This window comes from Lepidothrix coronata, unplaced genomic scaffold, assembly GCF_001604755.1.
Source record: "Lepidothrix coronata isolate B3197 unplaced genomic scaffold, Lepidothrix_coronata-1.0 Scaffold4, whole genome shotgun sequence".
Taxonomy (NCBI): Eukaryota; Metazoa; Chordata; class Aves; order Passeriformes; family Pipridae; genus Lepidothrix; species Lepidothrix coronata.
In genome coordinates this window covers 5,554,441-5,566,730 of record NW_016690184.1, presented here as the reverse complement: position 1 = coordinate 5,566,730, position 12,290 = coordinate 5,554,441, and the positions used below count along the sequence as shown (strand labels likewise).

At 39.1% G+C, this 12,290-nt stretch overlaps 1 protein-coding gene across 4 annotated transcripts in view; it reads left to right on the top strand.

Annotated features, from left to right (window-relative positions):
* FILIP1 (filamin A interacting protein 1) overlaps window positions 1-12,290 on the top strand; it is a 105,754-nt gene that overhangs the window by 41,226 nt on the left and 52,238 nt on the right. For all 4 annotated transcript variants that reach the window (XM_017825456.1, XM_017825465.1, XM_017825483.1 and 1 more), the window contains one exon: window positions 665-943. In XM_017825456.1, the coding sequence (XP_017680945.1) occupies window positions 671-943 (273 nt within the window). In that variant the 5' untranslated portion in view covers window positions 665-670. The remainder of the gene's footprint in view (window positions 1-664; window positions 944-12,290) is intronic.

Genomic DNA, 12,290 nt, shown 5'->3' with positions numbered 1-12,290 from the left:
GCCCATTTACCTCTAAGTGATTTCATGCTTTCTGTGCTCTTTTTTCAAACTTCTTTTCAACCTTCCTTTGTGGGACTTACTAATGATTTTGTGCATTATTTGCCAACTGATTTACTCTGCATTCCCCATTTTTCTTCGTTACCTGGAATAAAATCATTGCTTCATTTAGAGAAACTACAGAGTAACCTTTGTCAGGCATTGTCATTCCACTCTTGTGGAGAATTTTTACTCAAGGAATATGCTTTTCTAAAATTTAATTGCATTTCTGTTTCTCAAGTAAACCCCATGTTAAAATAAGAGCTACTTAACAACCTGCTTTGTTTTGCAGTGTTGAGTTGTAAATGATCAAAATGTCAACTGAAGGAAAGAAAACACTGGAACATGTTATTTACCATTTTTCTGCATCACTTTTAAGTTCCATAGATTTAAATTCATATTAGCATCTTGGCTTGCTGAAAATGGTGGTTACCCTTCCTTTAGAACTTTGCTTCTGCCACACACAGATTTGTTAAAATGGTTGAGCTTTCTACCACAGTCTCTTGAGCATCACAGTATTTTCAGTTTATAGTAGATTGCTGTTCTTTCCAAAGGCAGTATTTCCACTGTGGCTTTTTTTGTAAATAATTTTGTTTATAAATGCATCTTTATGTTTGTTTCTTTCTAGGCAGGGATGAGATCCCGAAACCAAGGTGGAGAAAGCTCATCTAACGGGCACTTCTCCAGTTCCAAGCCTGTCATCAGCCATGCAGAGAATGAAAAACTTCAGGAGGATGCCAAGAAAAAGAACAAACCTCATCGGAAGGAAGATGAGGTCATGGCTTCAGCAACTGTCAAACGGCACTCAAAATCACCCGGACCTTCTGAACGAAAGAACAAGAAGTCCATAGAGCTTTCTAAAGAGGACTTGATAAAACTACTTAGTATAATGGAAGGAGAATTGCAGGTAAATGAAATATTTTTTAAACCATGTTTTCTATGTAGCTGTTTATTTTTAGGTTGTCCAAAGAGCACAGGGCTCAATGGACAGGGACACGCAAATTAAAGGCAAAGGATCACAAGGAGAGAGCTGTGGTCAGTGTTTAACAGTTTTAAGTACTACTTTATTTACCATCTCTGTCTGCAGCTACCAAAGCAAAATAAATTATGAACACCTGTCAGAACTGACAAGGAAATGGGGTTCTGCAGGTGAGGCAGAAAACAACCACAGGGGAATCAGTTGCAGAGGGTGGGAAAAAAGGGAGGGGCAAGACAAGCAAATATAGTGAATGTAATTACCATCATTAATGAAAATATTCAAGAGACAATCTGCAAGTCAGAAATACTGAAAATGAATTTAAGATGTCCCCCGGACCTTCTGCATATTCAGATGTTGCTGAGGGCTCAGCCAAACCTCTGCCTGTCCCATCTGGTGTCCAGCACTCTGCACATTCTTTGCCTTTCAAAGACCCATTAGGTTTATTTCTTGGAGTAGTGCTTGCTTGAAAGCTTTCTCAGTTGTCCTGGTTTGCATGTTAATTCTGCCCAGTAGTAAGTGGGCAGAATTGATGGCAGCCAGTGCTCAACTTGTCCCCCCAATGTCTGTCCAGTTTTGAGATTCTCTTTGATGCTAATAAGTCATTGTAGTGTCAGCCTTCAGGGAATTTCAAAATAAGGAGCTGAAATGTGGTATTTCAAATAGTCCATATGAAGACTTCTGACTTTTTGAGACTTACCCCTTCTGTGGTAGGACTGCTTACCAAATCTATACATTCTTTTGGTTGCGCTTTAGTGATCTTTCTCTCTGATCCTATGGACAGGCTGCCCAACCTGTGTGAACACATTTTGTCTTAATATTTTTATTCTAGTTAACCATTATTATTTAGCATTTCATATAAGGTCTTACTTTTCTCCTGAAACCCTCATTCATAACATTTTGACTTTAATTTTGGACTTGTTACCATCTTAGCTGATTACAAGAAGCGTATTGTTAATTTCTTTGATACATGAGTCACCTGAGTTGCACCATTACTACAACTCTCAGATTCCATCTCATTAAATGTCATTAAGTATCACTTTTTCTGTACATATTTCACCTCTAGTTTGTCAGAAAGTACTTTCAAGTTACAGAAAGTATGCATTCAAAATAAATAATTTTGTCAAAAACAGATAATGGTCATTTTACAATGAAAATTTGAAGCAGAAAAAAGGGAAGAAAACCTGTTGAAATTGCAATTTTGCAAAGGAAAAAATGAAATTGTCATCACAGAACAGTCCTTCATCTTACTTCATACAAGAACTTGTATATATCACTTCTTTTTTAAAGATGGAGCTAGCATGTAGCTTCTGTGGTGAATAGTCAAACCTCAAGAGAAATGTATCATGTTTGTGTTGTTCAGAAAGATTTACCCTGTAGTCATCTTTGTATCTGGAAAGGGGAGCTTAAAAAAAGTTTCCACTGTGGCAATAAATGTGATCTTTATTATTTGAGTAATTTCCCTGTTCTTCACCATAAAGTTTTACCTTAAGAGGTAGCTACAGAACCTTCAAAGAACTGCCCATGTTCTCATAATCCCTATGTAGATGGTGGGGATAGCTGCAATCTGTGCTGTGCAATATGGGCTGAACATCCTCAACAAGTTGATACTTCCATTGTCCTGGACAATACTTTTATGTATATTCGAACATACAGGCCCCACAGAGATGCGAGGCACTGCTAAAGCTTCCTGACGTGACAGGAGGATTATGAGGACAACCACACTGGTAGCCATAGAATGCAACTGTTCTTCTGCTCCTTGTGGCCATAGGTGTTTTTAATTTCATTTCACCCCCCATTTTAGTTATTTTCCCGGTACCTGTGTTGGCCCATTTCTGAAGTGGGCAAGCTACAACACTTTGGCTTGAGATGAGAGCCTGGTTTTAACACCGCAAACGAAGACGAGCCAAGGAAGACTCCAGCCAAAGTAGATAGTCTGGTATTACCTCCTGGCTGTCACAGTGACTTAAGGCACTGAGTCATTTCATGGCTTTTGATTTTCATATCTGTTTGGACATCTCTGGTGGTTGGCTAGCGTTTTGTTAGACTGACAAATAAGACTGTGGGTTTATTTTGAAGCCATTTCAATGCTGGCAAAACAAACATTATGTAGGCATATGGAATAAGACTTTAGTTTGAGAATGCCATCAGGCTGTATCTGTAGGGAGATCCATTATTTTTTGAATTAAAAAATGGGATAAAATACCATGACTGTTTACTGAGCAGCCATGAGCAGGGGGCATCTTATGCCTGTACCATCAAACAGTAACCCCCAAACAGTGAGCTCAGCCATGGGAGGTAATCTGGCCATGACAACCATGGGGTTAGCAGGGTAAACTGGTAATGTACTCATGTGTATCATGAGCTTAGTTCACTATTCACATCATATAACAACAAAGCAAACACAGATCCATGCCACATTGCTGTTGGTATCAATTTTGAGTCCTTACTTTAGGACTTGACCCCCCAGCTCTTCATTTTGAAGGCAAGACATGCCAGAAGACTGTGGGGACATGCCCTGGCAGTGATGTTTTATGTCACCATTTTTACCTTTACTATTTTTTTAAATTATTATGGCCTCAGATAGCTTGCCTGTGCTTTAGCTTCTAGGACCAAGTCGGACTCAGTTCTTCCTGTCTTCAGGTTCCCTGGCTAGACCCTGTGAATTTACTGAATATAGAGAAGGAAAGCTTTTCATAAATGTCAGAGGTCACTGTAACCTATTCCTTATTTTGTAAGAAAACAAAAGGGGAGAAAAAGTATACAGAAGCTGCAGTGATGTGTCCCAATATACATGGAGCCAGAGAGCTCTTAAGTACAACCTCTCTGAAGGAGAGTGGGAAACAAATGAACTGATGACAGGGATTGATTTTAAAGGCCTTATAGCTCAGTGGAGTGTATTTTCTCTTTTGAGATCCAACTGCTCGTACAAAAAAGCAATGATTACATAGTCTTTAAACCCATATTGAATATATAGGGGCAAAAAAATCCGTGAAGGAATTCTGTCTATACCTGGAAGAAAAATCTAACATTTAAATGCTGCAAAGCTGATTTGAAAAGAAAACTTCAAATGCCTTAGAATAAGTTAGACCATGAAGGTATGGCATTAATTTGCCTAGTTGCCCCCACCACAACTGTGATTTCAGTCAAACCCACATATGAATATTATTAATTACAGAGCAACACAGGCAGTGGATCTTTACAATGATAGTATAGTCCTATCTGTGGTTCACAGATTTTTTTCCAATGGCCTATGTATTTGTCCTGGCAGGAATATATTCCCTTTCTGTATGCTTTCTGAGCAGCAGCCATTAATCTCCAGCAATACTAACACTGATTTTCAACATTTCCTGACTGGGGGCCAAAAAGGAAATGAGGAACAGTATACAAACATGTTTATCATTCACTCTTCTATTGCATGTTTGGAAAAAACCCTCCAGAATAATACAACTATGTTTATGAAGACAGCATCCCACTACAAATCTTTAAGTTTTTCAAGAAAAATAATTTCTTAGCCACGTTTTGTGCCTATTGCTGACAATTAAAGCTTGGGAGACAGTTTGCTATATTTCACACCAATTTAAATAGGACCAGGGGCCCCTGGTGGTCTAGTGGTTAGGGTGCAGGACTCTCACCGCTGCGACCTGGGTTCGATTCCCAGCCCCCCGGGCAGATGGAGCTCGTCAGCCCTGTGAGGCAATCCATCTAAGAGAAGGTCACTCTAAACAAACCTACGTCCTGGGACCCTCACTGCCACTGTCCAAGCTTGCTCGGCCCCGACAGATGAACCTCAGGATTAAAGGGTGGGCTCAGTTCAGCGCACGCTGTGTCTCACCTAAAAAATCCACTGCGCAGGCTCGAAGGGTTAATGACCTTTCCCAAATCTTCGCTCGCGAAGACTGGCCATTATTATTATATTTTATTATTATTAAATAGGACCAGCCTTTCCACTTGAGGCCTTTATTACAGTCAGTGTTTTACTGTGTTTCCCCAGTGCAAACACGGCATTCACCCCTTTCAGCTCAGCACCCATTCCTGTGGAGGACCCTTGCATGCTTTAGGGCTGAGGGAAATATTTCCTGAGAGGCTGGCACTGGGGAGGAGCAGAGCTCCACAGAGCTAGGCAGCCATGGGGCATAAAGGAAGTGCATGTTATGTTGTCAGCTGTACGTTTCCTCTGTTGCAGACCTGAGGATGCAGATAGGCAATATGTGAAATACGATGTCTTGGGGAACAGTACCAATAATATACCAGTGATATACAGATTAATCACAAGACACAGTTCCTGAGAAGTCTTCAGACTTCCAAACGGTTTAATGTAGCACTGGATTTGGTTTGACATTTGAAGGGAAAGACTTTGTAGCAGATACTCAGAGGTAAACCTATTTGTATAGCATCCCTCCTTCAGAGAGAGAGAGAGAGACCAAAAGACTCTGTTGTCAAAGAAGCCCTTTCCATTAATCTATATTTATTTAAGACCGCATTTAATGGTTAATTTGAGTGCTCAAACAAGAGAGAGTGCAACAGGTTGTTCTAGGGCAGGTTGCTTGTGGCTGAAACAGCGTAGTTGTGGGGGGAAGGAGTGTCTCATCCAACAGAGCCAGGAGGAGCTCACCTTCAGGGCTGCAAGACCTTCTTTTTGACCTGGGTGTTTCAGGGAATGGTTAGCAGAGGTTTGCAAGGAATGTGTGTTTTGTTCTCTCTGGCAAGGTCGTTATGAAACACTTAGATCAGTGGTTGCACATCCTGCCATGAGGGAAATCCCCTCTCTTAACAAAGTTAGTTAACAGGTACTCACATGGGTATAGGTGATGTATCTATGACTACCTGTTGCATTCTAACATTTTTAAAAGGTATTTTAGTATTTTACCATCTGTCTTTCTATCAGAAAACTAAGCTTTGTAAATGTAAAGGAAAGGAAAAATCTTTATTGTTTCCATCTTTCTGCTTTTTACTTTCTTTCCTGTTTTTATAGCTACATATTTTATTAATATATTTTATTCTATAATCATTCTGTTCTGTTCTCTTTCCTAAGATATAACTTTCCCTCTTCACTTTTTTTCCCTTTCTTTATCTCTCTAGTTGTTACCTTTTTCCTTATTCTACCTTTTTGTCACTTCCCAGCTCAGGCTTTCCTCATCCTCATACTGCAGATGCATTGACAGACCTGAGAATCCTGGAGATAAAACTGTGGAAGATCTACTGTAAATCAAGTTCCAGCAGCTAATTTTTTAAGGCAACAACTTCATTTAACCGTTGTCATTAATTTATTAAGCTGCATTTTTAGGTTTGGTGGATTGTTCACCTTGACTACTCCTATTGGAAAATAGTCCCAGAACTGAAAAGCTTTAATGTTTAGAGCTAATTTCCCTCTTTTAATTTCTAATGCAATTTTAATTTAGTTCTAGTAAAACCTTTATGAAATTGCGCTATACACTGATCCTGCTTTGAAAAGCCTACCTCCCTACTATTTGGTGCCTGATGTGTTTTTGGACAGCAGTCTCCCATCCTCTGAGCCTTTGTTTTTGCTGTTCTACCTTGCCACATCCTTTTAGTTTCCTCTAGCAAAACAGTCTTTCCACAATTTCCATCACCCTTTGGTCAGCACCCTGGGTTCATCTTTCTTAATATCTGTAGCTGGAACTGCACATGGTGCTGTAGGAGAGAGCTCACTGGTGCCTTGTACATTGGGTTTAATTTTTCACTTTCTCTGATGACATGGCATTACTTGGCCTTCCCATCACTCGTCAGTCTGACTAATACAAGCAAGAGAGTTTGACTCTGTAGCTGTAATTGTGATGTTTTTCTGTCTCTTTTTCCTCTCTCTGCAATGTGTATACCTTCATGTAATGCCTCAAACTGCTTTTGTATCAAAGTTTACTTTCCCATGATGTCTTAAAGACATTGTGAGAGACACCTAGCTGTTGCTTAGGTAAAACCACTGTACAAACCTCTATATTTTTTCTTCATTGCCTTTTTTTGATACTCTTGCATTAACATTATTAAATATTGAGCTGCCTAAAAGATCAAGCAATGTATATGGGATAGAAACCAGATGTGTTTCTTTTGCACAGTACTGAAATCAGAAGAGAAAGTTGGGACAAGTTGCCTTGGCACCAGAGAAAGGAGTGCATAACAGAATGAAGAGAAGTTTTCAAGTGGTCATTAGCAAAATATCACAAATTAACAAGCTGAACAGGAGCCAGGGTGGAAAGAGTAGGTAAAGTCAGAGAAAAGTGCATGTAGGGTATCTTTTTAGGTATTTATAACTGCAAAATTTTGTTTGAATTGAAACAGTTTAGGAGTTCTGAGCATATCATACAGATGAAATATAAATTCCCTGAGAGAAAAACCTTAGCATGTACAGAACTACAGGGAAAAAGAGAAGATAGGGTTAATGTGAGGAGGGAGAGGTGACTTAAGGAGAATGGAATGAGGGGAAAGAGGCCGGGCAATAGAAGAAAAAGAGTGTAAGAATACAACAGAGATAAATAGAGCCAATCTAGAGACATGGAAAGGGGACATAAAAAAGGCAAGACAATGAAAAGAAAGATAGTATGCACAGTGTAGCAAAATAAGAGCCTAAAAACAAGCCCTAAAAATGTCTGGCATATCAGTACAATGAGTTAAAAAATTCTCTTCCCTCTTACTGACCCCTGGTTTGTTTGTTTGTGTTTTCCTGGTGAAGCATGCTTTGGCAGCACAAAAATATTAAATTAGGATAGACTTCAGACCACAAATGCTCTCTTCTATTTTTATTGAACAATTTATAACCAGAGATTAATTTTGTCAAGAATAGTATGGGGTTTTTTTTCTGTAGCTTGCAACCACTGCTGTGCAAAGTGCAGGACATATCATGGGAGGTAAGCAGAACTTGTCTAGCAAGTCCCAGAGTCATGAATTTTAAAATAGAACCTGTCTGTTTTCTGAGAGAAGGGAAAAAAAAAAGATAAGACAGTATACTGAAATATAATTAAATTGTGCTATTTAGGCAATTTCCTGCTCCCTCTGAAATAATGATGATAGCCATATTTCTCTTTGGTACTAAAATTGCTTTAGAATGACATGTTTTTCAAAGTGAGAATCCTCAATAAAATGTCACCGTCACTGGAAAGCTGTAGGCTGAAAATTTCTTTTACAAAGACATTTTAACATCTTTCTCTATTAATGCCTGAGCTGTACTTAAAGGAGCTACATCCTTCATGTTAGTTAGGCTTGAAGGGTCAGAAGAGAGAGGAATAATTGGCAAGTGTCTCTGATCTGTTGAACATCTCATCTAGAGTGAAAGGAATAGTATGAACAGCCTGGGTTTTTTTCCAAAAATTCTTGGTCTTCTGTTCAAAACAGAACAGTAAGGACTGCCTCATATCAGGTTTTAAGTTTTGGTCTTATTCTCATTGGGATCAGTGTCTGTAACTGACCCTATTTTGCAATCTTTTAAAAATAATTTTATATAACGGATATCATCTGACATTTTTTTTTCCACTTAATAGAAGTTGTATACTCAGTGCAACAGTAATGAGGAAGCTTGCATCTTTTCTCATTTTTCTTAAGAGAAGGTTCACTCTGTGGGAGAGGAAACGGCCAACACTTTTGCAATCAATGTTAAATGTGTGGACTCTGGCTTTAAAATATCTGGGATTCTTGGGAGATCTTGCAATGAGCATGTGTCTTATGTATCATAATGCAGTCCAGTACTGTGACTCACCAGTTGTTAATTTAACATTGTAGTTGTAGATGAATCTGTTTTTATTAACTTTGCTGCTCCCTTTGTGTATTTATTAAGTTTTTGTCTCCTGTTCTGCAGCTGAGGATCAGATAAGCTCTTGAGAAAAAAAAAACAAATTATTTTTCATCCAAAATAAGCTTTAATAAAAGCAAATACAAGTCTTTACATAATAATTATGAGAATATGGCTATCTGAGAAAGTGTCTTGTTTCTAGGGTTAAAGGCTCCACCTATTGGTTGACTAAAATGAGAGAAATGTAACATTAGAAAACTGCTGGTCCTACTGAACATCCTGTGTCTTGCCACATCTTACGAAATTTCTGGCTTCAGCGTATAATTTTGCATGATATCCAAAATAAAGTGAACTTAGTGACTTATTTCAGTGCAGATGCAGCAGGCAAAATGCTGCACTGCTGAGACAGTATGAAGGGAAGTCCTTTTACTAAGACAGGAAGAGTTTGGATTTTGCAAGTGACGTCTTTTTTATCCTGGAAATTATTAGTTTTCTTTGCAAAAAAAAAATTATCATCAAGTCTTCCATGCCAGTAAAATGAATGGAACTAACTCAAACACAGTTGCATGGTAATTTCCAGGCATTTGTCACCTTCAAGTTTAAACAAATCAGAAACAGAAATGTTGATGTAATCAGCTTTGTAATGGAAGCCCATTTTCCCAGTATGGGCTCAGGCAGTCTCAGCAGTTCAGGTAAATGGCATTTTGAAGGGCTTCAGAGTCATTCTTGGTAATGCAATGGAGGATGGAGAGGGATTTTGGAGATGACAGGAGGCCGTGAGGGCATTGTGGGCATGGCTGGGAGCTCTTGCTCTGCACCTTTCATTGCCCATCCTCTCGAGTCACTTCACCCTGAGAGTTTGTGCCACCTTCCTCATTTCCTCTGGCAACTCCTCTGCTGAAATTATCGGCTGTGCTGGTGAGGGCTTGCTGTAGTGCAGTCCTACTCTTCTTGACCTTTCATCAGTCATCAATAATTTGAATGCACATTGTCTAGCACAGAGTACTGAAAAACAGCTCGTTGAAGCCAACAAAATGCTTGGACAAGAGAAAGTTGTGTATAGAATTTATTACACATGCACACACAGTTACATCTGTTAGTATCCCACAAGCTTCTGTCTACACGGAGGAGGCAGAGGGATTGCTTCTGAACTTCATCATCCTGGTGGCTACAGCCTTGCTGGCACCAGCCTGTCTTGCTCCATCCTGCTCTTCATGTGCTCATTCCTGCCAGAAGGCAGCAAGATCAGGGCAGAAAAAAATGCCTGGGCAGATTTGTTTCTCTTGGACAGGGGGTACTCACGCCAGCAGCTTCAAGTGCATCACTGAAATTCAGGTCAGAGCACCTAATTTCAGATGCTTCAGTTCCTTATACAGTCAATGTAGCACTTCAAAGAGCAATTTAGACAAGTTAGTGACATGTCTAATGAAGATCCTTTTTAACTTTTTAGTTTCTTTATACTTTTTATTTTTTTAGTTTCCAGTGGATTTCAACAACTTGGATGACACATAGAGAAGTACATAAACGTGGAGGAAATAAAAGAATATAATGAATGGGGAAAATTAATAGGAGAAAAACTATATTGATATCAGAGTGCCATATTTTTGGTAGCACTCATAGGGTACCTAGATCTTCTATATACTTATGAATTAAACCTTACAGCATTCCTGAAAAGTATTATTTCCTGCATGGAATGGAACTTGGCCCATGGTGAGGTTAATTTTATATGTGAAGCATGAGAAAGAGGTTCATGATCCATGGATCTCTTGTGTCTTGGTCCAGACTGGCTAACATAAAACTAAGGGCCAGGTGATAAGAGAAGAAATGCTTTTTCTGTTGTTACCCTTTCATTAATCACCTTTTTTTTTTTCTTTAAGAGTTGCTAACTGATCACAAAAAAGTTGTGGTTACAAAAGGAACATGGTAACTTACTACATGACTCCAACTATATAAAACCACCTCAATGTGTGGGAAACGTGCTGCAGTTTTAATAAATTCCTTATACTGCTACAGTAGCTTGTGATGGGCCATTTGTCTGGGATATGGAAAGCTTCAGATCATTTCATAGCATGAATAAACCAGAATAGGGACTGTCATGTGTGATTTGGAGCACATGAACTAGGGAGCTCTCCTCTGCCTCCTCAAGCATTGTGGTGAGTAGTGCTGGTCAGAGGAAACACCTAAGATTGCTTTTTTTTTACCACTTCACTTGTGGGATGCACACTGTATCACACAGCCACATACCAGTCCTGAACTCAAACATAGTATGTCATGTGCTGTTGTCAATTATTCTTCCTGCTCAGGTATCTGAAAAAGTGTTTTAACAGATGTTCCTTCCTCTCCTTGATAGCTAGTTGGATCCATCTGTGGATTCTGCTTGCTGCTTGGGCTTCAGGTCATGTGAAAAATATTATTATACAGTTAGTGTTGTCTGAGATGAAAACTACATGACTGGATACAGCAAACCCAAAACAGTGGGTTTGCCATTATGATGCATTGCTGAGGCACATAGAGTATATCCCGACACGCAGACTTGTGCACATAACTGACAGAAACCCCTGGCAGTGGTCTCTCTGTGCTGACTGGATCATGACACTGTAATTCTATATGCTGCAGTAATTGTCCCATGGTTTGATAATATCAAGCAAAGCACTCTTTTAGTGTGAAAAGACAAGACAGGGTATCCCAGAACCTAATAATTCTGAAAACATCATGCAGTGTGGAGTTAATACTTCTCGGGGCCTTGCTATGGGAATTTTGCTGGCTGTGGCCCAGACTACAGATAATTAATTATGTCAGTGAAAGGCTCTGGTGGCCTGTTTTCTTCAGAAAAAAGTGACATCATCCATGGAGCGCTCTGGCAATAGAGTAGAACAAAGCTGTGTGGGCAGGAAATAACAGACAGATGTCTTCTAGTGCTCATTTGATCTGTTTCAAAGCTTGCTGTAAGAAGTAATACATTGCTCAGTGCTGCTTCTCCTCAGCTCTGCGATCTTTAATGGGGACTTTTTTAAACATAAGAGGCCAAATTAATTTCTAATGTAATTCTTCTGGAGCCACTTCAGAATATTTGTGCAGTAGATGAGCTGCTTTATCATTTGCCTCTTCTCCAGTATTGATTTTAGAAGGACTTTCTGTGTTAATCACTGTAAAATAACGCACAATAAAATGAAATACGCTGTATAGCTCCAAAGGCTCCAAGGCCAGAAAGTTCTGCACAGTGTGGAGAAGACAGGACAGTTCTGTTTCATTTCCTCAGGGTCATGAGGGATCACTTGTATTTCTGGATATATTTCACTTAACTTTTCTACAAAATCAATGATCAACAATGATGACTTTTCACCACTGAAGTAATCTCTTTACCTTCAGAGTACATCATGTACATAGACTTGTGTATAGAAATGTTAAAAGAAATTCAAGCAAATTAACTCCACAGTTTCAAGTATTAGGAAATTAAACTAAGATGAAAGGCAAGAAAAAAACTTTGCTGTACCCAGAGTCTTCCTTGCAAGAAAAACTGTGTACACGTTGCTGGTA